This window comes from Dermacentor albipictus, chromosome 9, assembly GCF_038994185.2.
Source record: "Dermacentor albipictus isolate Rhodes 1998 colony chromosome 9, USDA_Dalb.pri_finalv2, whole genome shotgun sequence".
NCBI lineage: Eukaryota > Metazoa > Arthropoda > Arachnida > Ixodida > Ixodidae > Dermacentor > Dermacentor albipictus.
In genome coordinates this window covers 18,403,504-18,430,187 of record NC_091829.1, presented here as the reverse complement: position 1 = coordinate 18,430,187, position 26,684 = coordinate 18,403,504, and the positions used below count along the sequence as shown (strand labels likewise).

Below are 26,684 nucleotides of genomic sequence, written 5' to 3'. Positions count from 1 at the left end.
TGCCGTCGCCCATTGTGTCTGGACCCATCCCAGCTTCGTCTGTTTCCCGATTTAGCATTTCGCCGTCTCGGAACTCCCGCGTGCACTTTCCCTTTTGTATGCCCGCAGCTTTGGGCGAGGAGACCACGAGGCGTCGTCTGCAGTGGACGCGACGTGTATAAAACAAGGTCGCCGTCTGGGTCCTTCAGACTTGCGTGCCGCCACATAACAGACGACGCTGTAGAGGTGCCTATGTTCAAGCTATGGATGTGCGTGACGGATGGTAAAACAGACGACGCCGCGAAACAGACGACACTACGAAACAGATGGCGCTATGAAACAGACAGCGCACATACAGGCCGTTCGATCAACTCGTATATGCACACACGCAAAAGACATTCGGAGATATTTTGTAACTATCACTAGTCGGGAAAAGCGAGAGACCCTGAATACATTTGTCATCCTGGCGCCGATATTTAACAGACGAGAACACTATGAAGTCATTTCCTCTCAACGCGGCTGACGCGACACGTTGTAGAGAGCAAACTTTCGGTACACTAACAGGCAGCAGGTCCTGTTTTGTTAGACAATCAGCTCACTGCTTCCACTCTGACGTGATCGAAGGACTGTAGGCTTCCTTCGGTTTTTCCAGTCGTCTTCTTTCTTGCTCGGTATATGGCTTTGGGCCCCGTCGTTCCTTTATGCACTTCACATTGCTCCTCGTTAAACGACTTGAAACTGTCCTCCCTCCGTCCATCCCCTCCAGCACTCCACGCGCACGTGAAGATGCATCCAGCGAAAACCGTTAGAGGGCGTCGCAAATGGGATGAAACGATGAGCGAACAGAGAGACACGACGTGAGTGAAATAAGGTTGGGTGGCGCTACCGCTTGGTGGCAGCACCTCGGGCCTGACGAAGAAACAAGAGGATAGGAGAGGCGGGTGCGCATTAAAACGAGATTGCGAGCGCATTGTTTCTGGGCACCGGAGTGCCGGCACCCCGGTCGCCCCAAGGCTAAACACCCTCATCCTCCTTCGGCCTAGCTCGCGACGTTCCCGTTCCGCGACGAGATTGTCGTCAAATGGGCGACGGTTTGGAAGCGGGGTAAAATGGGGAGCGGGTAGGGAGGGGGGAGCCGAAACCGGTGGCCTCGAAGCCTCGTGAAGCCGAGGCAAGAAAAGAAAAACGGGAACGGTGCGAGGGAACAGAAAATGTGGATGGTAGGGAGGGGGGTCGCTAGGTGATGGTGCCCCGTAAGTGTCTCTTCTGCGCACATTTCAACCGAGCTGAGCGGAGGCGGCGGCTCTGTGCTCAACGCGTGAGATACCGAAGATAGAGAGAGAGGAGGAAGTGAGTGAGTTAAGCGCCACGCCATATAGCTCGTCGTCACGCTCATTGTCGACGCTCATTATTTATGCGACGCGCCTTCGCTCGTTTCTTCCCTATGTTCCCTTTTTTCCCCTCGAGGCAAAGACGCTCTGAGGATCCCACGGCACAAACGTTGATAGCTTTCAGCTCGAAAGGGAGGGGGAACACGCAGTGGCGCACAAGAAGAGAGAAAAAACAAAGTCCTGCGAACGCTTTATAGTGTTCGTTCGGCGCTTCTCTGCAGCAAACGCGCATACCCCCGGCGGCCAGATTGGCGCTCAGAGCCCTCTTAGCCGTGGCCTGGTTCGCGCGCTCGCCCCGGCGCTTATACGCTTTCACCATGTCCAGAACGTTGCGGAGTTAACAGCCTATATGACCTTCCCTCTCTCCTATACATAGGCAAACTTGGTCATTCCTCATTTTTTTGTTTCGCGCAGGAAAGCGTCGCCAGGTGGCGCTGGTAACGAATTGGCGAAGATTGGGTGAAGGGCGACACATTTACAAGTGCTAGAAGGAAGTAGGCGTTGCATGTTACGTTTTTCATTCTTGTCGACGCACCAGTACAACGCGGAAGTATCTATCTATCTATCTATCTATCTATCTATCTATCTATCTATCTATCTATCTATCTATCTATCTATCTATCTATCTATCTATCTATCTATCTATCTATCTATCTATCTATCTATCTAATCTTAGATTTTGAGGCCTCGTTGACGCCGGCTCCTGCCGCACATGTAATACGCTCCCTCAGAAGCTCTGTATACACTGGCGTTCTTTGTCTATCCGAAAATGCGACCGGCCCTGCGCCGTCGTGCTCACTTTAACTCGGAGCATGCCGCCAGCTCAGCGTGGAGCGCGCCGCTACCGAATACTTCCTCTCGGAGATTAAAACAAAAAACAAAAGACTAAACATAAATAAACGCAATTGAAAGCCGCGTGAAGCGGGAAGGGTCCCGACTGTTCAACTAGCTCACCGTCGCTGTCTCGTCGCCGGAAGAGAATTCGTCGTACGAGCGCGAGCAGTGGGGCGGCTGGCTCCCCGGCTAGGGTGCCTCGTTGCCCTCCTCGCCGGAGCGGCGGGCGAGGAGGAAATCGAGGCACCCTATCCCCGGCCGCCTGCTGCTCGTTTTCATGCTGCCGAGTTGTCCGCGTCTTCGTCGAGACGTAGAAAGGGTTGGCTTTGTTTGAGAGCGCTCCTCCAGCACATCCCCGCTCCGGGCTTCCGAGCGCGCCCGGCACGCATCTTCTACACAAACTTTGAGGGGGAAGCTGGGAACGCGTGGCCCGGCGGTGCTTTCTTTCCTGTCGAGCGGGGGGGTCCTTGTTTGAGAAGGCCGCCCCGTCTAAACATTGTACTAGCGAAAAAAGTGGGGAAGTAACGGCATGATACATTAATTTCTAGTGCAGTGAATGGGCCCTCCGTCTCTCTTTTTTTTTTTCACGTTTTCTTTGCTCGAGCACCTCGGTGAGTGTTCGTTCTTAACGAGATCGTGGTGCGACTGGGGCGGAATACAGGATAACGCATATGCAGGCCTACCGCATGTAGAACGGAACGGCGCATGCCTCCTGGTTCTAGAACACAATCAACAGAACGCCATGTGTAGGTCAGCTGTGGGCCTATGTCATTGTGTTCTAAGATCACAATGACATAGGTCCCCAGGCGACCTTAAAACGCCCAGATGGGAATACAGCGAAAGCCGTAGAACTTCCAGGGCTTTCGCTGTATTCACATTTCGACATTTTAACGTATTGCACTGTCTGTAAAAGCGCTACATTCATATTTGTAAGTCTTTCTAAACGCAACCAAAGTAAGTGCTACAGTCTAAAGGTTCAATACTGCACCTGACAGAGGACAACGTTTGCAATTCGGTGGTATAGACCTGTGTTTTGTGTTTTCTCTTGCGTCGAGTCGTAATCGCTTCTCACTCACGAAGTGTTAACGAACTCAACCAAGTCAAATCATTTTAACCGCAAAAAAGACGGGGACAGAGGAAGAAAACACATAAACAGCACGGGCGGTAACTTTCAACTGTTGTGTGTTTTTTTTTCCTCTGTCCCCGTCTTTTTTGCGGTCAAAATGATTTGCAGTAAGTACCAACTAGGCCAAACTGAAGTTCTTCTCAACCAAGTCAAGGTGTGACTGTTCCGAACTTCATCGCTACTTACACGTGCTGTGATATATATATATATATATATATATATATATATATATATATATATATATATATATATATATATATATATATATATAGCGCTGACCTTCTGAACTGGTTTAGTTCGTCTATATTATTCATGTAGTGTATACCTTTCCTATCATTCGTTTATATGCAGCGAACGCGCCAATTGCTTCCACTTTTCACGCCGCAGGTGGCGCTGTAGCCGCGATCACGGAGGACCCATTGTTCGAGGCGACCCCTGGCGGCGGCGGCGCCGAGGAGTACTGCGCGCCCACCACCTCCCGGGAGCTCTCGTGGAACTGGACCAGAGCTGGAAACACGGCTGTGCAAAAGTGTCCCGGCGGAGCCACCGGTGCGTATACGCAGTGCGCTTGCGGACGGACCGCACGTTCTTTTTCGAACCCGGGGTGTGAACCTCGACGCGTAGTGCATGACGCATAAAATGAGTTGTGGAAAAAAAAAAGAACACACGCCCACATCCGGAAAGGACACCGCGTATTTGGAATGTGAAGATATTCACATAGCCAGAACTGGAAAGAACATCCGCTTTCCAGAAGCACTGGGGTTCGAGGCCAGTCGGAGTGTAGGCTGGCCAGCGGTGGAGATTAGCTAGAGACGAATGGAATTTTGGTGCGAAAGAATACAGGAAGGAAACAAGAAGGGGGATCGTCGCAGGCATACGTAATTAACATTACGAGATGAAGGGAATGCGGGATAAATGCTAGAACATACTAGATATAGTAGCGAAAATAGCCAGGTGGGATACAGGCTAGGTCACCGTCGCCTAGTAACAGAAAGGGTAGAAGAACAAAAAACAAATAACGGTAACTTGACAGGAATGCAGACAGGTAGCCTGATGCATTTTTCACATAAAAGAGGAGTGCTTATACTTGGCGAATCATTGAATATGGACTTACGAGGTATACCTCTACATCATTCGGTCGACAAGCTACGGAGATCAGTCCTACGCGCGTGCCTTCGACTGACGCCAGTCGCATTGTATCGAGGCGAAAATTAAGACAGGTTAGGATAGCCAGTAAGATAGCGAAGTCGTTGCATAAAGCCGTGCGCGCGAATTGCCTCGAACATGCGTGTTTAAAGTTGACGCTCGAAGGGGTACGCAGCGTACGTTTCCTAGTTACGCAGAGACTTGTGCCAGCGGCTGCCAGAGGCACGACTGTTTTGATCGTTGCGTTTCAATTTCCGTGCCGTAATGCAGAGTGACGTACAGCGTCGTCTGCCGAGCCGCGACTAATACCCGCTAATATGGCGTCGCAAAAAAATAAAAATAAAAATAATGCCACGAGTGATTAAAGATGAAACGTGGAGAGTCGTAGGGACAGCCGCTGATCCGAAACTATGTAACGTCGACGAAGACAAAAATTTAAAAAAAAGAAAGAGGGAGAACGCACAAACGCAGGGAAAGTTAAAAGGAAACTATAACCAGAGTTGATAAAAAAAAAAAAAAGGACACGGCGTCGTCCGATCGCCCGGGCCGGGGAATAAAGGCGCTAATAAAGAGAGATTAATGAAGGCCGATAATGAGCGCAATTATTCGGGAGTCTCGCGAACACACGCTGTACGCGTACGCGCTCGCGTTCCATCCTATATATTGGCGCGTGCTTTACGAGGCCACGACGAGAGACGTCGGCATTCCTGGGCTGATTTAAAAAAGAAGGAAAGGAAAAGGCCTTCCGAGGAAGAGACCGCGCGCGGTCATGAAATGCTTGAATATTTCATTATTCGACGCCTCCGCGGAGGCGCACTCCCGCGCTGGCCACCAGCCCGAGCGCCAGTGACACTAATACCGTACAGTAATGTGGAAGCTTGCACTGGCTGCCAGCCAATCGGGAGAGAGATAACGCAGCGTTGGCTTCCTTCACGAGGGTTGCAATGTGGGCTTCTTGGTAATGCATCTTCAAGGGGTGTACTGTAGCACGATTAAAAGATGGGACTACCGTACACCCCTAGAAGATGCCCTCATTCGCCAGTCTATGACTACAGATTGTGGGGTTTAAAGCGTGCCGAAGCTAAGCTGCACAGTATAGATGGGCTATGAGGGGTCGTAGTTCTGGATGGTTCCGGACTGATTTTGACCACCTGGGCTTCCTTTGTGGTGCACCTGAATCAAAGTGTTGCGAGCACCTTTACATTCCGTCGCCGTCGGAACATGGCTGAAGCGGAACCCGCGAACTCGTGCTCGCGGTAGCCATATCCACTGCTGTCCGTGGTGGCGGATAAGTGAGCGTGCCCCAGTACTTTTCGCAGTCTGGGATTTGACGTGTGTATAGGACTCGCTTTTTCTTGCTTGCTTCTTCCTATTGCAACCTATTCCTATTGCAAGCAGTCATATGTATTGATTGGTTGCCATGGGAAGGAAGGCTTCCAAGCTGAACAATATTCAAGCTGATTTCAATCAAGCTAACGCTGTCTTTGTCACTCGTTATCGATAGTTTCTGCCGGAATGTTGTTTCTCGCACCGAATTCTTTGGTGTACAAGTGGTAAAAATTTCAATATACTTTTCTCGTATGGGAGTGCTTTTGGCATAGTAAAGATCCGCTGCAGGTGCCGGGTTCGGTCTCTGGTTCGCTTATAACGCGACGCCGAAATTATCTCTCCACATGACGTCACTGCCAGCAGGGTGCGGTGATTCGGTCAAAGAATCTGCCCGACGTTTATTGAAGTTCGCAGGAACAACCCACATTTCTGTTGCGGCGCAGTAAGGGGCACTTGGCGCAATGCGCCCAGACGAATGAGCCTATTCGCTTCGTGCACAGCGCCTTCCACAAGCCTGCACGCATCTAATGGCGGACGAAACGCGGGTATTTCGACGACCGTGCCTCGTCGTTAGGCTTAGCGCATGTTCTTACGTCCCTCGTTTCTCCGAGTCCTTCGTGTCGCCGGCGCGGTTTTCTTTTCTTTTTTTTCTTTTTTGTCGCGTTCTTCGAGATCTGTTATAATATTGAGCCTTTGCCCCAATCCCGACGTGTAGCGCGCGCCATCTACGAAGTCGTTGCAGGCTTCCAGCGTGCCCGGCGGTTCCCGGGGTTGTAAACGCGGCGGTCGGGAGAACTCGCTCGCAAATTAAGGATAAGTGAATGGCCGCTCGGCTGCTGTAGGACGGCGATCAATTTTGAATGGACGACACGACCGGCGTCGTCACGCAATCTTTTCTGTATATGTATACGTATATATATATTCTTTTCCTGTAGCGTGCTTCGAGGGAGGGAGGGAGAGAAAGAAAAATAAAGGCAGCGAAAACTGGTATTTGTTACGACGAGTCCGCTCCTTGTGCAGTGTTTACGCAGAAAATTGCCGCCAATAGAAAAACGGCGGGTGCTTTGGCAGGAGAGGTCTGGGACTAAGAGAGTAGCGGGCGCGGGAAATTGCTGTCAACAGATGAAGCAGCGCTACTTAACTGGTTCGCTAAGGGGAAAGATGAATAGCGAGTCCGCGATGGGCCCGACGACCCAAGTATATAAAACACTTATCAGCCGATGGCGCTCGCTTATTCTCTTGAGTAATTATCGAAGTTCTACCGTAAACGATAGGCGCTCTGAGCAAAAAGAAAGGACGGGCAAATTGATGTGACCTTTGCAGCTAAAATGCTTCGCGCGTGGGGGGTGAGATGGCTGTAAAACCTGAATTCGGAAGCAGACGACAGCACAAGCTGAAAGACAGACGACATGCAGAAATGTCTGTGGGTCGTTTGCGTCCCTGTCTGTGTCGTCTTCTGCTTGCGTATTCAAGTTTCGTATATATAGTGTTGAGCCAACTCTCTCAACCATCTGCTGCAGAAAAAAAAAAAAGTTTGCTCACTTCTTTGGAACACAATTCTGTCGAAGGAAAATGTTTTGTTGGGTTAACTGGAACTCGTGGCTGAAGAGAGAGAAGAGATAGAGAAAGAATCGAGATTTTCAATGTTTATGGAACTGCTGGGAAACATGTCCGCTTATCATGCGCAACATCGCTAACTATTATGAGAAAAACTTAATTAATGTATGTGATGTGGCCTCGATGTTTTAATTCTTGTCTTTTTTTTTGCGTGGTGGGAAGAAAGAAAAACGTGCGCAATGCGAACCATGACTCAGTGAAAGATTAATCGGCGGGCGTAATTCATTCCAAATTTAAGCTGCCTGTGAATGCCTTGAATACTAATAAGCTATTTCCATTTTAAGAGCAGACGCTGTACGCTTGCGCATCCACTGTTGGAAGGAACAGCTAATTGGTATTCAAGCCAGTATAGTTTCAGTGTAACTTTCACTTTACTAACCAAAAAAGAAGAAATAAAAGAAGGCTGGGAAGGGAAAGAGTGACTGGCTGATATGATGCCTTCGGCAGATATGTATTCATGAAAGCTTAGATAATATACAGTCTTTCGTGTTATATTTAAGCCCGTGGTAACGCCGGAATACTAAACAAGCGGCTTCCCGCAGCAATGCAAACTACTCAGCGCGTCTCATTTGCTGATGCTTTGAGCGCGGGCTCACAGTGAAATCAATTATGAATAAAATAAGAAAACTTCGAATCGGTTAGCGCCAGCAAGCAAAACATCAGCGGCGTTCTTCTCTCCTGGAAAAAATAAATAAAACAAAAACAATGCCAGTGTTAAAAGATGCCATGTTATGCTTCCGTCTGCGCTGACGCATTCTCCTTCTCTCGCGTCGCATTTACGATCGCGTACGCGCTCGCTTTCATTAATTAAGCAAAAAGGCCGCCACCCGTGGAAAGCAATAATAACAATAAAAACAAAAGCAACTGCAAGGAACACGCGCACACATGAGCACAGAGTCACTCTTTCCGAGCGTGCAAACATCCCGCGGGCATTAACGATAAAAACGGAACGCAGAACGAAGCCGGGACGAAACGTTTTCTTAATTGACTCTGCAGAAAACAGCGCGGCAAACAACTGCGTGAGCGCCTTGCAAATAAAGGTCTGTCGTTGGGAGGAGAGCGTGCGTGTGTGTGTGACGAGGAAGTGAGATATACCGAATGTCTCGAGCTGGGACGTTCGTTTCAGTGTTGTTGTTGTTGCCGCCTCTGTAGCAATGACGCGTAACTGTGAGGACGTCATGGCGGGGTTGCCGACCTTTAGCTGCCTATATGCTGAGGTGTTCTTGCTAACAAAAAACAGAAGAAAAAAAAACTCCACCTGAGACAAATGGCTTGATAGCTGTCTATTTGAGTGTGAAGGGAGGATTTACCAGGGTTAACTTTAGCGAGCACCCACAGCTACGGCACAGATGAGTTCTATGTTATAAGGCATTGTGCTGCCGAGAATGAGGTCGGGCGTTCGATTCCCGACAAGCGTCCGGGCCGCGCTGCGGCAGGAGCGGAATGCAAAAAAAGGAAAAAAAAGGAAAACACGTGTGCCAAGCGTAAAGGGAGCATCTTACAGGAAACGCCGGGTGGGTCAAAATAAATCCGGAGGCCTCCACTGCGCCGTTTCTCGTACCTCCGGTGTCGCCTTGGGTCGCCAAACCTCGCGTGTCAAACGCAATCGGCCATCTTTCGTTACTTCTTAATTATTACCCCCCCCTCCCTCCCCTCCCCCCAAGCGCGTGGTGACAAAAATTGTTGATTGCAAATGAGCGCTCCTAGCAGTAGCCTACCGACAACGCGCCGTTGCAAAGCCTCGGTGTTTGCGGCAGTGCGGTATCGTGGCGCCATCTCGCGTGCACTCAGTGAATGACGGTTGACTCCGAATTTAGGGCGCGAAGGTTCGCGTTCCTTTTTTTTTTTTTCGTACAGGAGGTTAACGTATGACGGATAGCTAAAGACAACAAGACGCGTACTTGCGCGCAAACACGGTTTAAATCACGCTACGGCAATCAGAAGGAAGGAAAGAGACGTCGTTTTTCAACTACTTTTACAAAGCTTCACGGAACATATAACGTGGGAGCCGTCTTCGCGAAGTCTCCCGGGCCATAATCAGCCCCGCATCTTGATCATCTTGTCCGCTCCGTTCAGATGCGCGACCTCCTTCAGGAGAAGGCTGCGGTTTAAGCCCCGACCGCAGCGTCAGCTCCCATCTTCGACGATATATGGAACAAGGGAGCAACGCCGAAAAGAAAGGACGCAGCAACAAGAGGAGTTCGGCGAGTTAACGGACGCGAGCGGAGCAATTGCGTCGCCCCTGCGTAATTGATGTCGCGCTAATAATACACTTTTTTTGTGTTCTTTTCCTGCCCGTCCGTTGTCACGTCAGAGTCCCGCAAGGGGGTGCGCCTTTCGCCAGCGACTGTGTTCGCGCCGAAACTTCCCCGAGACGAGAAGACGCGCACGTCATTTGCGACGCGCGCGCGCACACCCTCTGGCGGTGAAAGCCAGTCATCTTCGGGTGTCCCCCCACCCCCACTACCGCCCCCGCCTGTTTTCTTTCTTTTTTTACATTGTAATCGGTGGTTGCAAGTTGATCGCCCCGACGTCAGCTTCGCGCCAACCGAGCTGGAAACTTTGATGGTGCGCCCGAAGTTAACTGGCGGTTGTGGACTGCGCGAGTTTGGGCAACGTATTCCGAGCCGTCGGGGCATTATTGCGCTCGGTTTAGTTTTGTCGAGCGCCGAGAAAGACGTTTGAGCGTGCCTACGTCTTTCGTTACTTGCCGGCTATAACACCTAAGTTTCATTACATTGTATTGACTTACGTTGATTTTATACACATGTTTGCCTTTCGCAGATTGTGCGAAAGGTCTGTTGAATTGCGTTCCAAGTGCCATAGCGTCATGAAACCCCAGGACGTCGCTTTATACCAAACCAGATTTTATTCAAATAGTCTCTCGCCATGTTGTTCGTCTAGAAATAATGACGATGCGTATGCGATGCCTGCTCATTACAGATTCGATAGTTATTTCTTACTCAATGTAAACCCAATGCAGTATGTAATTCCGTGCTCAGTATAAACTCAACTGAGAAAGTAACTCCCTACTCAATACGAATTCAATATACTCATCACAGAACCCGTTAACATCTCGAGAGATGTCAATCAAGTATTCAAATGGATACTGCAAAGAAACAGTGGGTTCGTATCGATGCGCTACGTAACACAAATGTTCACGCGGAAGCTTTTCTTTTGCAGCCACGCGCAGTTGCCTTAGGGTGCTCGTTTCAGTTATGCACAAATGCCTCACCGAGCCCGTTTTTGGTCCCTTTGCAGGTGTGGCGAAGTGGAAGTGCAGTCACGTGGGTCTTCGCTGGGTTCCGGACAAACCGGACCTTCGCCTCTGCCGATCCCTCTGGGTGGAGAACCTTCGCGAGCGAGTGAGTGCCCTTGGTGACTCAGCTGGTATTTCGGTTTATGACGTCATCTCCGGTTTCATGTGCCTCTTCGAAGGGACAATAACGACGAATGTCAAGTCCAGGTGGACTGTTTTAAGGAACTGCGAGCAGAAATCACAGTTCTGCTTCCACTAGTTTGCATGCCGTTCAGCTTTCTCTCTTAATGCAATTAAGTTCACTCGAGTCGGGTCAGCTGTTGCCAGCTGTTGTTGTTTCGTTAATGTACGTGAATAGGTATATCGTAGTTGGCCACCAAGCTTAAGCTCCCGCTATCGTAGCGTTCGTCTGTTTTCATCTGTCGTAGGTTTAGAAACAGACGACATCGATTAAAAAAAAGAAAAGAACCAAACATGTAGGAAAATGCTTCAGTAGCAGACGACAGTCACCACCACGAACCAGATGGCAGTGTTTCAAGGACCATTTAAACGAAACCACTCGGTGGTTTGGGAGCGCTGCTAATTCGTGTCGCGTTCTTTCTGTCCTCCCCCAACAGCTGGAGAGCGGCGAGTCGATCATCAGCGTGGCAATCGACCTGTCGCTGATGACGCAGACCAAGTGGTTGTTCAGCCAGGACGTCAAACACATCGCGGCCATTGTGCAGCAGATGCTCTCCAAGGCCGTCAGCAGCATGGAGACATTCCTGGACGCATGGCACAGGGAGCAAGTCTTCAAGGAACTGCTAGACGTGAGTATTGCTTCATGTGTCGTACATATATCTTATTAAATATAGTCGCTTTTAGTCTGTGCGTACACGCATTGCTGTTTACGTAGTGACCCGGTGGCGCCGGTTGCGACATCTCGTGACTCTGTGTTCAGCTGCGATTCGTTATAAGCATCAATTTATCCACAACTTTTTTTTGTTCCTTTTCCAATTTTCGGCAAGATTCTTAACAAAAGTGAAATGCTCAATTAAAAGTATGCCTTCGACACCAGTTTGGCAATTTTATTTCAAACGCAACGATGTTTCTTTCAAGTCTGTTCAGTAAAAGTAACTCTGCGTTCACGCCTATTATAATTCTGCGGCAATCTCAAGTATTTCACGTGCTAAGTTTTTTTAGGCATTTCCTTCGCAGGTAAATCAGTTACTCACTTCTATTGCTACCGTAAAGCTGTATTTGTTTTCTTAGGGCGACTTCCGCACTTCTTTTAAAGAGGCTATAGTCTTTAAGGCTATTGCTGAAGGCACGCGGATTGCGAACTTTACTATCAACGTGACCGTAACAAGTGTTCGAGAGAGACGTGCGTTGATTTTATTTCTTTCAAGTATCCATTTCCGCGAATTTCGACGCACACGACGCAAGTATAGCAATTCGAGCGAGGGAGTGGATGAAATACGACGAGATCCCCCGGCCTATAGCTGGGATATAATCCTACATTAGCGCCATCTACAAATCACCGACGGGAAGTTGAGGAAGCGAGTACTACCGGGGCGCCCCGTTTCTTTCGCTTGATTCTTTTTCACCATTCCTTCTCTTTTATTTTCCATTTCTCCCCCCCCCCTCACCTTCCGCGATGCGTCTGCAAAGCAAGTGTCGCGCAAATAGAGAGCTCGAGCAAACACACAATATAGGTAGCCGCGATAACATGTCGCCACGGTCCAATGGTCCATATCCGGCCGATCCCTGCAGTGATTAGCCACGCTAGGGGTCGCTGTGCTCGTCGCCCGCGGACGTGCCAAGAGGTGGTAACGACATTAAAGAACTGGCGGCCACTGCGCGCTGACAAATCCCTTTTTCCAGGAGAAAACGGTGGGTCGGGCAGGAGACGGGGAGAGGAAGGAACACGCTTCGAGTAGCACATTAGGGAGCAACATATTATTTTTTTTTGTTCCTTTAATCTTGTCTATACGCTAAACTGCGCACGCGTCCCAACTCGTAAGGCGCCGAAGTCCTTATCGCCGTCGTTCCCCCCCCGCCGTGCTCGTAGTCACCACTCAACTCGCGCCTTGCTGTCCCGGCTGCTAGCGGGAGTTGATCCCCGTGGCGCGTCCCCGGCTATAGCTGGCCGACAATCAGCGCCATCTGTATCGGATCCCGCGCTGTGACGTAAACGTGAGTAACGTGAGTCGCAGATGCTGCAGCCGATCGAGTGTTGTGCTTATTCGGCGTTCAGGCTTTTCTACCTGAAAAAAAAAATATATGTATTAAGATACACTCTCCCTCTTTTCACCGATCTGGCGCCGGCGAAATGCATGCCTTCGGGCGTTAGTAGCGTAGCTCCATCTATTTTTGTATTGCTCTTTTTTTGTTTTTGTTTTAGAGGTGGGGTGACCTCACGTGGATGGGGTGTCACCCTCGGCCGCCGCCAACGGCATACACTGCGGCGCCGGAGGATAATGCCGGAGTGTTCGATCCTCCCCGCCTCCTTTCTCTTTATACACGAACCGCGCGGCGGGCTGTGCGCGCACCTATAGCTCACCTTTAAGCTCGCGCTACGGTTAGTTCCGTGCACTGAGCCCGAAACGTGTGCGGCCGTCGCGGGTCCATCGAATGCCGGGACGCAATGGCCTTGTTGCGGTCAGATGTGCTTGACGCGACGAGACGTAACGACGTGTACGTAGCGTTCCCTTGGGCGACAGAGAACGGGGCTGGCGTTAGGCAAACTTTTGGCCGACGCCGTTCAGTTTAGCAATATCTTAACGATGTTGCTTCTAGACAACGTTGTCTATGCGCCATCACCGACATAGGTGACTCGCTAGATCTAGGAAGTTATAATTTCTCAGGTACGAGAACTCGGCGCCTTAAATGATCTGACGTTAATCGAGTGTTATCTAAAGCGCGTTGCGTAGTAATTCTGCACAGATTGCAGGCTGCTAGTCGCTACAACATGGCGGCTGGTACCATCACGACACGGTGTGGTGCGTCCATTGCACAAGATGAGGCAATTAGACAAGAACACACGACGCATGGGGATTTCTTGCTCCTGGGCGGCTCGCATGTCCCGTAATATCAACAGAAGCACCAGCGTAATCCGGTGCCGGACATGAGATGAGTTGTCCAGATTACGAAGCGGGGCTTTTAGTATTAATGAAGTCTGCCCGTCCCCGAATTCTTCCCAATTCACCGCGCGGTCAGCCATTTCTGTACACACAGTACGCGCGGAGCAGAAGGCGCGCCCGCGCCACCGCGCGACGGTGCACCGAACTAGGAGGCGCCCGGTGCATCGGACCGTGCGCGCCGCAGCGGCCAGCGCAAGGCTTCGATGCCGGGAAAGCTTTTTACGCACGATCCATTTACGAGGGGCAGGACAGCGACGCATAAGCGCGTATATGCGCGCGCTAAAGCGGCAATATCGGGCAAGCAGTATACTGCAACAGCGCGCCCGAAGCACACATATACGACGCGGCCGGGCACACCGCGTGTGAGTCACGCGCACGTACGACTACTACCCCTGGCTAGTCCGTGCCGCTGGCTGTAGCCCCCCCCCCCCCCCCCCCCCCCAGAGCTCGTCCACGGTACACCGGTTTCCGCGTCGCGACCTCGAGTCGGACCTATTAATCACGAAGCGGTGCGCGCGAGCGCGCGCGCTGGGCGTTGGCATGAACCGACGGACGAGCCAACGGTGATTGGCCGTGGCAGCGTCGGTTTTCTCGTCTCCTGCGCCGCTCACGGGATATTCCTTTTGTTTTTTTGTGTTGTTGTCGTCGTTACTGCTGCTGCACCTTCGGGCGGGTTATACCGGCGCGTTGTCGCTGAGTCACGGCCTCGCCTCCCGATCGCGTCTTTATTACGGGTATACACCCACCCCTCTCCGCGAGTTCCAGCTGGTGTTCTCCATGATCCGCAGATGGATCTTCCCTGTCTCTCTAACGGGGGGGCGGATCGGGCGGCTTTGAAGCAGCTGGTTTCGAATCGAACCCTCCTAAGCTCGTAAGGTGATGCGCGCCCGGAATTGAGTTGCGTGACTCCACCCTGGCCCCGACCCGAACGTCACCCGCTCCGTCCCTCATTTTTCTACAATTCGTTTATATTGCAGCTCGTAGCGCTGTAGCGTTGTGCCGAGTTTGGTGTGCAACACATTTACACGTACACAGCCAGGCTTTGCTTGGCATCTTGCCAATTAACAAAAGCAACAGATGAGGGAGGGGAAAGGCTTGGGCAAACGGCATTTGTCAAACACTTATTTCATACTTTGCGTGTAAAGTGCAAAAAAAAAAAAAGACCTATCCATTCAGAGTAAACAAACTGCTTTCGCATTGCTCAATCATTTGTGGTGAAATCTGCATGGCAGTGCAGGCACATCACCTTAGGTTATGAGTTCTGATTAGTTATGTGGCATTAACCTTAGTTGTGAAGTAGCAAAAACTACTCAGCGAGATCAGTGCAGTGAAGTGCTCAGTGCCTCCGCCAATTTCGCTCATATGTGACACGTTACACTTCCTATGGCAGTGCTAGTTATCTTATGATACTAGTTATCGCAGCATCATTGACACGTGATGCATATTTCTTGTCCCACGCAGGCCATCTCTGAAACAGCCAGCAACCTGCTGGAACTGAAGCAGAGGCCAGCGTGGCAGGACCTGAGCTCTGCTGACCAGAAGCAAGTGCTGACCATGCTCATGGCAGCCCTGGAAGAGAGTGCTCTGCTCCTGGCCGAGTCATTCTCGAGCGAGTCATTCTTTCCCGTCGTCAAGTCTAACATACGTGAGTCCTTGTTGCAAAGTTGTGCGCAACAATACAGTCATGCTGTCATGAAACAAACCTGGAGCGCTTGCTTATAAAACTTAGAATGGAAGTTGTGATGTTATCTTATAGCTTATTTGACTACATGTTTATGGGCTGTGATGTTCAGGCACATCAGTGTGACTTGCTGCACTTACTCAATATTCAAGGCACAGTGAAGATGTTTGGCAGAGTCACAAGGATTAATTCCTTAGCCTTAGCATTTCATAAACTGTCAGTGATCATAGGTTATCATTTTAAGCAGGTGAATCTCAATATAATGAACACGGTTATAATGAATTATTGGATAGAACGAATTCTAGATAACGAAGTAAACTTTAAAAAATTCTTATGTATATCAGTCTGTAATGAATATGCACTTATAACTAATATTGGATATAACAAACGTATTTTCTTGTGGCATGCAATTTGCTATGAGGCTGCTCACTGAAGATTATCAGGTTTACAATCCGCTAGCTCACAATTTACCAAATGTATGGGGGAAGATGATTAGTTGAGATTCTCGGGGCATTAACAGCACTTTATATATTTCTCCCGTATGTTAAAGTACGCAGACAGCAAGCAAATATGCTTGGTTTGAGAGCGCATTAGTTCACCCACCAGATGATATAGATGAACCAGAGTTGGCGCTTATAGATGTGCTCATGACTCACTGTGCTATCTGTGCTTTGTTTTGCAGTTCTATCTGTAAAGGTCATCGACTCTCGATGGACAATGAACATCCAGTTTCCATCAGTAAGCGAGACTCAAAGCCTGCAGTGGTCCGGCATGCAAGATTCGGTTCTTCTACCTGTGGAGTCCATAGCACAGTTCTCAAAACACGGTAATAATTGTCTCTGTTTTCACACAAGATGTATGACTAAGGCTGATATTGAAGCCTGAAAGGTGTGTTATCACATTTAGTCGATCTTAACATACTACATTCACGTTTGTAATGTGCACATGCCCTTTGCAGTCACAAATGAAAAATGCAATGCCATCGATTGTAATGCACGCCCCAAATTCGCAACATTTCCATTGCCAGAGGGACAGTAAGAGCAATCTGTGCACACATTAAAGGACATTTATTGCTTCTGGGTCACAGTGGTATTTCAAGAATCACTTATCATTGCTGTTGGAGGGCTCCTTATAACTGTCAATAGCCCAGAGCATGTCATCTTTTGTGCACGTCCATGGTAGTCGAAGTACCACATTTCTTAACTACCATGCAGACCACGGTTGCCTAAACCACTTGGGAAGTGGGCAGGAGCGATGTAACAGCTGCCGCAACTGCTACAGTTGCGGAGAATCCTGGATCAAATTGGATTAAAGCAACTTTTATTGAAAATGATGATAGGTTATCAATATCAAAGTGTTGTTTTCATACTTTATTCCAACACGCTTGTCATTCTTCAGTAAACTTTTTCTGCCAAGTCGAGTAAATGTGGTAACTTTCTGAAGAGCCGTGTTTTGTTGCTGAACACTGTCACTAAATACGGTTCTCTTTCAGGTCTCGGGAAAGTTGTGTTCATCGCATACAATGGTGTCGAAGATTTCTTGAGACCAGAGCCAATGGTGAGGCAAGGGATGGATAGCTACATCAGTGATGATGGATACAGCGAACAGTCGAATGTCGTCTTCAACCCTGGCACGCATGTTGTAAATTCACGAGTAGTTGCTGCGTCTGTGGGTCGCCATCGCAACAGCCACCTTCCGCAGCCAATAACTGTCACCCTGAAACACCTACAGGTAAGCTGATTAGGTCATCTTGCCATAACTTTATTGCTTCAAGTTTTCACATGTCGAGAATAGCAGTTGTAACTATTTTTCACAAAGCCAGCTTGATTTTTACCGTACCGAGGTGATTGGACTAGCATATACTTTGTTCCCTGCTTACTGAGATTGTGTTGTGGCTGTTTACTTAGAGTTTCAAGTCATTAAATAAGTTTACTAAAATCAGTAAATTAAATAATTATGTTGAGCTTCACACTAAAAACAAAAATTGGATTTCTGTTAACTACATATCTCAGAACCTATAAGGCTATGTCACATCTCAATCAGCCTTATAGTTTATATGAAACTGGATGTTTGTGTGGGCTTCTTTAAAACTTATTTTCACAAATTATCTTGCTTATTTTAGAGCAATAGTATGTCATTATTGTGGACTTTAGTTTTCGTCCTCACAGATGCAGTTTATGGCATTGTGGCATTCATTTTTATTTTGGCATTAAAAATTTGTAAATTTAGCGGATTCGACTTTTTAGGTATTTCCTCATTTCTGGTGGTCTTTCTAAAGAGAGATCGACAGCCTAAATTTTTTTGAGTGAGCTCCGGTCAGGCACTAGAATTTCATTTTTTTTTGTGCAGCAAATGTCATAGAAACTCGGGGGCGGTCACCTGAGAGTGCTTCTCCATTCCGTGTGCATTTCAGCCGCAAATAGCAAGGTTAAAGCTTCTGATTAAATGTCTGATGCAAGGAAAATTGCCTTGCAAATGCAGCTTCTGTGGTGTTTAGAGAACTCGGTTTTTTGCTCTTCAAGTAAACAACATTTGTATGCGGTTCTTTGCAGGAAAACAACGTCAGCAACCCTCAGTGTGTCTTCTGGAACTACGACATGCAGACATGGTCCACCGAAGGCTGCTGGGTGCACTTTTACAATACAACGCACACAACCTGCGCTTGTGACCACCTCACAAACTTTGCCGTCCTCATGGAAGTGCAGCCAGTACAGGTAATAAGAAAAGAAAGAAAAAAGAATGTTTAATTTTGTTGTTCCTCGTTGCAGAGGAGTGACAATTGATCCATGGTGTGTTATGATTGATATGGTGTGTTATATTATCCTACAGGCATACAGTACAAATCCCAGAACACTGAAGGTGATAACCACTGTTGGATGTGTCCTGGCAAGCCTTTTTCTTCTGGTGACCATCGTACTCCTTCACATATTAAGGTATGTAACAGAGCATCAAAGAGACTACAGAAAGTTTTAGTATCGGTATACTGTAATAGTTTCTAGGCACTCCTCATGTCGACCCCAGAACTTGCAATTGTATATGAATGTCTGTGGGCCAGCTCACCTATATGCTTCCCATTGATTTATTATATGCATTGGGAGATGAACTTGTAGAAGCTTTTTTGGGTTCTGGCAGGCCATTCTTAGTATAGATATATGAAAAGGAAAAATATAAACATGGCCACTGATTACTCAATGGTGGCAAGGTAAAAAATGGAGCACTTCGCCAATGCTACTTCGCCGTTGACAATGTTGATTTCTTCTTTTTTTTCTTTTGCACAGCTTCAGAAAGAACGACCGGCTCTGGATTCACAGAAACCTCACCCTGTGCTTGCTCATCTCCGAATTCGTCTTCATCGGTGGCATCAGCCAGACTCACCTGCCCATCCTGTGCGGGGTTGTGGCGGGGCTTCTCCACTATTTCCTGCTGGTCGCATTTGCCTGGATGTTCCTTGAGGGCTTCCAGATCTACACAGTCCTCATGGAGCCCATGGACGGCCACCGGTCCCGGCTCTGGTGGTTCTGCAGCCTGGCCTACATCGCACCTGCCATCATCGTTTCCATCGCAGCCATCATTGATCCCTACAGCTTCGGCACCTCCAGCTACTGCTGGCTGGAGTCACAGAACTACTTCATCTTCAGCTTCGTGGGGCCCTGTGTGGGTGTTGTCTTTGTAAGTGTTCTGTGTGGGTTATCTTTTCTCAATAAGCACTCCAGGAAAAAGCACTTCATATCTTTAAGCCCTTAAATAACATTTGAAGTCACTTCTTTTTTTCTCGTTGTACGCCTTATCTTGAAAAAGTAAGAGCCCCTTTGTGGCCATCAAATAGCTTATGTAAAAGCCTATGTACCTGAGCCTATCTAAATGCCTCTGTAGCCTCTATGTACATTGGAATTGTATTACTGGCTGGTGCTACATAAACATCACTTGAAATATTGAGGTTTAATTAGTAACTCAAGAAAGGATGCTGTTTGATTTGAATATTTCGCTCTTAGGTCAAACGGCAACTTGCACAAGTTGACAATATTTCATGGCGGAAAATCTTGATGTGGTATGAGATGTATGGAGAAATCAGTTCAAATCAGTTGGTTTTGTGTGCCTAGAGCTCTGGATAATCATTAGCCAAGATCAGGCTGGCAACCTTTAAAAGGTGTTAAAAAGCATTTTCCCAGTACTCTTGTTTTGATGAGTGGTCATTTCATTCCCTTCAGGGCTGTGTCATCTTCCTCTGCATCTCGGCCTGTGTCCTGTGCCATCAAGGGAGCACCACGACAGCAGTCAAGTGCAAGGAAGAAGCCAAACTTAGGAGAGTTCGGTATGTTTTTTCTGTCTACTAGCGTGCGCAACATTTCGTCGTGCTGCCACTACTAAACAAGCACATTTTAAAATGTGTGGTAGATGATGACTTACACTTGCATCAAGTGTCCTGAAGAAAACAAGCAAACAAACAGCACACATTGCCTCCAACGTAATGGGGTGGACACCATCCCCAGCATGTGCGATCTGATCTAGAAGTGTGCAGGACATGCAAGACGTCACACAGCAGTTGACGCAAGAACTAAATGTCATTCAAATGCCAGAATGTTTCCTCAACAGCGTACGACCACTAGAGAAAATTGAAGTGAACACTGCTTTGGCTTTTACATAAAAAATCAGTGCAGTCGACCCTTGATATAAGGAACATGGATATACATAATTATAGAATATATAGCAAAGTAAACATGGAATTTTTTTTTCCCCCATAGTGCGTAATATATGGTTATAAAGTATATCGGACAAAACGATGTTATTTTTGTGTTGAATGCGACATCACCATAATGAGCTTTGACTTATCACAACAAGGCGAGGGAGATTTCTGTGTACAGCATTTCAAAATGCACCGCACCATTTTCCTTTACCCTCTCAGCCATTCATATAAGCATAAGCTGTTTATTTTTTTGTTCAGTTTTGTTGACCTCCTACATTTCACAAACCTAAATTACTACTTTTGTCATTTTTTTGTTACCTTCCAGAAGTGACATATGGTGGGCTGTCTTTCTGGTGGCAATCATGTCCCTGGCCTGGGGCTCCGGCATCCTTTATGTCGTCAAGTACACGGCCATGTTTGCGTATTTGTTCTGCATCTTCAACAGCCTGCAAGGAGCCTACGTGCTCTTCTTCTGCTGCTGGAAGAACGAAGTGGTAAGCATCGCCTTTCCACACGCAAGTGAAGCTTACAGTGATTTTGTTAAGCATCCTCTATACTATGCAACTCAGAGGGTATCATTCCTCCCCAATTACAACTTGAAAAAAAAAAAACGCAAGAAATATAACACTCTGCAACAAGAAATGTATCACAGTGCAGGCAGTTACCACCACAGTTAGTCTTCCACAAGTACTAGACCCTTGTTATATTATTTCCATATGATACAATCTCCTGGTTTATATGTTCACAACCGAGAATACTGAAAAGGCCCTCTTTGGGTGCGGGAGATGCAGAAATGTTTTTTGGCGGCAACTGTCTTACCGATTTCGATCGATACGAAAAAATTAAAATTTAAGAAAGTGGTGTCCGAAAGCAATGCTGGTCTTAGGGCTTCTGCTAAGCAGATGTGACTTTGATACTGATGTGCTTTGATATTGCAAAAAATTGTTTAGCATATTTGAGCCAATTAGCCATTGAAATATTTGTCGCTGTTAACCTCTACCTTAGCCACATTCCCTAGATGCGAAAATCGCAAAGCCTAGTTGCAGTGCCCCATTACCCTACTGCGCTAGCTCAGTGGCAGTATCATTCTGTCACAGAGCACCAGGTCACGGATTCGATTCCTTGCCCCTGTGGCCACATTCCGATGAGGTCGATGGCAAAGAAAAGCTCACGTGCCATGCTTTGGGTACACATTAGAGAACCTGGGACACTCCAAATCATCTGGAGCCCTTCTCTGCAGCGTCCCTCGTAGTCCACTGTGCAGGCAGATTCGAGCCGTTAAACTCTTTGAATAGATTTTATTCTCGGTGTTTGGCACTGCGTTGGTGGTGACACGAGTCACGCTGACCCTGAGACACCTCGTGGCAGGTGCAAGAGGAAGTGCAGCGGGTCTTGAAAAACGTGCCCTGGCTTCCCGAGTGCCTGCGGCGTTCTTCCGGGAACGAAGACGCCCCCCCGCCGCACGTGCTGTCCAACGGCACTGCAGCTCAGCTCAGTGTGGGTACCCCCCCCATACTACCCCCCTCTGTATCCTCTATTGCGCCAGGTATAGCACCGGCACTTTTGCACCACTTTATGCACTTTTTTTACGTTTTGCCGCCTACCCCCCTTCCTCCCACACCTCAGTAGCTTATCTCCGGCTATTCCCGGTAGAGCTTGCCTCCCCTTTTTGCCTGCGTACCCATGTTGTTGGGCGGAAGCCGTCTAGTTGGTGTCGGTATGCAGTTCACTGTGGCTTTGTGTCTCCTGCTTAAAGTAGCTTTGATGTTCGAAATCGGCTAATATCAGCATGGAAGCACCCAGACAAGACAGAGGTGCACAGCAATGTAGAGAAGTGGTCAACAGTGGTCAAGCAAGGGATATTTTTGGAGCTAGTGGACTAGTCCCCCTACTGAAACATGGCCCCCAAAGGCGTCCCTTGTTCAACCCATGTTTATCCCTAGCATGGAGAAAGTTCATGTTCACGGTAGTGCCGGCTGAGGAGAGCAGGAGTTTGCGCCACTCGGGCAATGCAGGAGGTTCACGAGGGACAAGTTGTAGACAACTGAAGATATGTAGAAATTAGAGAATTCATAGACAGAGAATATGTAGAGAAGAATGCATAGAAAAGTCAACTGAGAAAGTATCGAATTGACAAACCTGCACAAGGGATGGAATAGAAAACTGAGAGAAAGAAAAGAGAGTGTTCCTTGAACATAGGCTTGCATGAAGAAGTAGTCAAACAGTCAAAGGCGATCACTCAGGCCATTTAGTACTGAAGCAAAAAACTCCTCTGAGGTGTTACACTACACTGATGAACGATAAGGTCAAATGTTTCAGTAGTTTGTATTTAAAGAAAAGCTAAGTCAAGTGGGCTTGTTAAACAGTGATATACAAGGGTCCACACATCATATCTTATTAGTTTACCTGAACGCGTAAGTGCGATAGGGTTATGTGGCATCACATTACATTATACCTGTAGTCAAATGTTCTGCAGATTTATATTACCAAACTATATTCAAAGTAGGGATATGTTTGGAGTCCTGTCATACTCATCTAAACACAGGAATTCACCAGCATCTGCTGATCTAGCAAAACTGAGGTACATAGAGAGCTTCAGGGTGTCATAAAATGAAGATTTCAGGCTTCTTTTACCAGTTGTTTGACAGAAATTCCCATCATCTCCACACACTACGAAGTAGCTTCGGCATTTTATTTTATAAGCGCAAACATTATGAATGTTGTATTGTTTAATTTGGCATTCACTAGACAATATCATAAGCCATAATAATTTGGCAGGTCAGTTCCCTTGTCCTAGTTACACACGAAGGTGCAATGCTAACAATTACAAAAACACTTTGCTGCCAGGAACGCTATTATGCCTGCTTATGATTTATTTGCATTACTTAAGCTGGCTCCATTTTGAGGATGGTAATGTAGTGGAACTGCAGTAATACATTCCCACCATTTGTGTATTTCTGTATCTATCTGTTTAATGAAAAGCCGAACGAAACTGTTTCTATTCTGTAACCCCTAACTTTAGAAGTGCAGACAAAAATGTATTGTTTACAATGACTTCTTCTTACTTTTTTCTTGCACTGTATCCTTCTTTATGGCTCTGCCATTCCACCCTTTCAAGTGTGTGCAACCTTTTGAAACCAATTTCATGGCACGAGTAGCCACAGTGGTTATCCTGCATACCGTCACCGCTCTTATTTCATACAGTCATCACAGTCTTTTATGTTCTTCTGGTGCTGGTGCATTGAAAAAGCTTGTTAGCACAAACTTTCTAATTGATGCTGTCGCAAAAAGGCAGCTTTAGTAACTAACACAGTATACAGAAGTTTAGCATCCTCTTTACATGCAAGTAATCCTCTTACTAATTACTAACTTTCTTATCACGCATGCCTGGTTTTGTAAGTGTGCATCGCCTGGCTATTCTGATGTTCTTTTTGATCTTGTCCTTCAGGTTGTCCAGCAGTCTTGGAACTCACAGGACAAAAATTCTACAGTTACCCCAAAGTTCACCATACCAGGTAAGGAGTCTGATGGCCTCTGTTGAACGTTAGATGACTATGCAGAGAATACTTCAAAGTAAAATGCTGTAATTCATAAAACAGGTTTTTTTTTTCTCTTGTATGTCAAAGTATGATGTACAAGAAGGACCAATATGGAAAGGAATTTCAAGGCCACTAATTGCTTTCTTTTTTTTTTCATTAAATGAAAAATAAAGCAAGGGAGTGCTATTACTACAGGAAGCTATTACCAAGTTGTTTGAATACTTGACATAGCAGTTATGTTGGCGTCTGCTATCATGCCCAGCCACTTTGAATGCACTTTACACTCATACTGCACTCATGCTTACCACAATATGACCTTGCCCGTGTGTGCAGCCAGCTTACTTTAACTGTGTCTATCTATCAGGTTACAACTGAGCAAAATGAGTCATTGCCACTTAAACGTACACCATTTCAGAGCTACTTTTGGTGAACACGGTCTCATGACTGGATTACCACCTTTTATCTTTTTCCAGGTCACCAATCTATGGACAGGGTCAGCAACAACCGCAGCCTAGCACTCGCTTCTCCCGGTGCTAACAACAGGATGCTGGAGGAAGGGCAGAACAATATCAATGCCCTTAGCCAAGTCTCTGGCGGCACGCTGCACCGCAGTTCGGCCAGCAACAACATCAGCGCCATCAACAGCCCTGAACAGCAGCAACCGCCCTCACAGCACCACTCCAACAAGCTCCAGCGGACCCCAAGTCACACGAAGAGCGGCCAAGCGGCCCAGAACGGACCCCATCACCGAACTTGGGCTCACAGCCGGAGGCCGGGACACTACTCGGATTCGTCGAGCGTCTACAGTGCGTTTGCGGACCACATCTATGAGTCCATCGACGGTGATGCCTCCTCAGTCGATCGCCTGTCCGACGTCCCGCCACCACCTGCGCCTCCCCAATCCGAGGCGTTCTATGGAGACCTGTCCGACATGAGCCAGCACTCCTCGTCCAGTTACGGCTATGACCAGCGGCCCTTGCTCGTCACGCCACTGCCGGGCAAGTACCAGGCCACACCCCTGGCACACGTCATGCAGGGCTTTGCCAGGGACTACGCCACGTCTTCGCCAGAGATGCCGCGCTATGGCACGGAGCAGCAGAGGCACTATGGCTCAGGCCGACGCAAGCACGACATCGTCGGCTTCAATGGGCCTCCTTACTCACCCAAGATGCTGTACGAGGCCGCCCTGGCGCAGAGGCTAGAAGATGCCCCAACAAACTTCTCCTCAGACTCGGGCATGGTCGCCGACAGCGAGGATTGCTGGGGCGCATCACCAACGCTGCCGGACTTGTTGCACGGCCCCGTGGAGAGCAACCCTGTGGTGATGGCGGTGTTGGACGGTGAAAAAGTGGTGAGCAGGATTCGTCCGGACGCCATGATGACGGCACCATCGGATCCGAGATTGCAACAGCAGCAGCAGTCTCAGCACCAGCAGCGATACAACCTCAGCACGTACTGCTAACCGGAGTAGTGTGTGTGTGATTGGCACGTGCATGTGCTTGTGGGCAGTGCGCGCGTTCTTTTCTTTCTTTCCCTGCTTAGAAATTCACATCGCATAGGACTTTTAAGAAGCAATCGTGTACTTAACTGAAATGGACTGGCACTTGCGAGGGACGGATTGTGCGTGTTCCCCAGTCCGTCTACCCGTCCACGAGAGAACTTTCTTTTCATGTCTCGGAGGAAAGCAGGTATAGAAGGGAGACCGGTTCTTTGAATCCTAAGCATCTAGTCGTCGAACACAAGAGTGGAGGGGGAAGTGCTAGTCGCTGGCGAGAGCGGACTTGGTACAGCCATTCACGCTTACCGCCCGTGATCGGAGAAAGAGCATGAACGTCTCTCGACTCCTTAATTTAAGAAAAAAAAAGATGACGAGAGACTGAACGGTGCTTTTCGCTAAGAAGCCAGGTCTAATCGACGGCTTTGTACATTTTTTTATTATTGCTGTAAGTACAATGTAAATCTAGACATTCGCGCCTGTATTTAAATGTCCTTGTTTCATGTTGTCTTCTTTTTCAAATTCCTCTTGGAGAATGTTGCAAGTGAACCCAGGAGAAGAGCAGGCTGGTTGTTTTCTGTCAGTGTCCTGTAAATAAGGCGTGTGAGAGCTATTTTCGCAGTTTCGTAAGTCACCTGCTGCTATAAGCAAAGCGTCACCAAATCACCAACAGTGCTGTACATAGTATAACGGAACAAACATTGGTTGCACAAACTCTATTTTCTTGCTGCCACTTTGGTCCTTGCGCACGCCAAGCTTGTCATCCGTGACCAGTTCAATTTTACACTTGCCGATTTTAAACAAGATCTGCTTCAAAAATCAGAAGTGCAAGCAGAGAGAAAAAAAAAAAAGACAGACTCAAGCTTGGCATAGGCAGCATTCGTGTCATTTTTTCCTTATCACAGTGTGCTGTCACCTTTCATGTCTTGAATAGCACCCCCATTGATACATTCCTATAACCATCTCAAATTTGAAGCACGCTAGCAATTTACAGCAGCCTATGCCTTAGAATATCAATTAAAGTCTCTATTTCCTGTGTGAGACTGCAGAGATGTTGCAGCTATTCTGTGATCCCAATCATTGCCTAAGTTATCCGGAGAAAGGACAATGTGTGTCTCTGCATTAAGGAGAGGTTTCGAGCGATTCAAGACTGGCGGAAGCTGTTATTAATTTAAGACGTTAGAAGTTCTTGCCTACGACGGCTCTGGTATCGTGGCTCGAACAAATAGTGGTCATTTACCGGCAGCATAGAAGGCTGAGTGAAGTTGAAAGGTCTGTGGCCTTTCTAGCACTTGTTGTACAGAAGTGTGCCAAATAAAAAAAAATGTTTGAAATCTTGCAGAGCTGTTTACAGTGGTTACTTTGTCGGCCTAACCAGGATACTCCCATCATCAGGGGCCGTGTATAGCCTCAGCTGCAGTAGGCAGCATGGTAGAGTGACTGTTCCAGAAAGGCATTGTTGGTCCCAGTTTTGATCTCCTG

The 26,684-nt window shown here is 47.8% G+C and overlaps 1 protein-coding gene across 7 annotated transcripts in view; it reads left to right on the top strand.

Moving 5' to 3' along the window:
* LOC139049761 (latrophilin Cirl-like) overlaps positions 1-26,543 on the top strand; it is a 1,359,947-nt gene extending 1,333,404 nt beyond the window's left edge. For 6 of the 7 annotated variants that reach the window (XM_070525564.1, XM_070525565.1, XM_070525563.1 and 3 more), the window contains 14 exons: positions 3,718-3,879; positions 10,684-10,787; positions 11,299-11,490; positions 15,265-15,448; positions 16,167-16,310; positions 16,977-17,215; positions 18,037-18,198; positions 18,314-18,417; positions 18,763-19,153; positions 19,693-19,796; positions 20,494-20,662; positions 21,537-21,665; positions 23,617-23,683; positions 24,181-26,543. In XM_070525564.1, the coding sequence (XP_070381665.1) occupies positions 3,718-3,879; positions 10,684-10,787; positions 11,299-11,490; positions 15,265-15,448; positions 16,167-16,310; positions 16,977-17,215; positions 18,037-18,198; positions 18,314-18,417; positions 18,763-19,153; positions 19,693-19,796; positions 20,494-20,662; positions 21,537-21,665; positions 23,617-23,683; positions 24,181-25,169 (3,140 nt within the window). In that variant the 3' untranslated portion in view covers positions 25,170-26,543. The remainder of the gene's footprint in view (positions 1-3,717; positions 3,880-10,683; positions 10,788-11,298; positions 11,491-15,264; positions 15,449-16,166; positions 16,311-16,976; positions 17,216-18,036; positions 18,199-18,313; positions 18,418-18,762; positions 19,154-19,692; positions 19,797-20,493; positions 20,663-21,536; positions 21,666-23,616; positions 23,684-24,180) is intronic. The other variant, XM_070525567.1, reaches the window with a different exon arrangement.
* Positions 26,544-26,684: the final 141 nt, after the last annotated feature.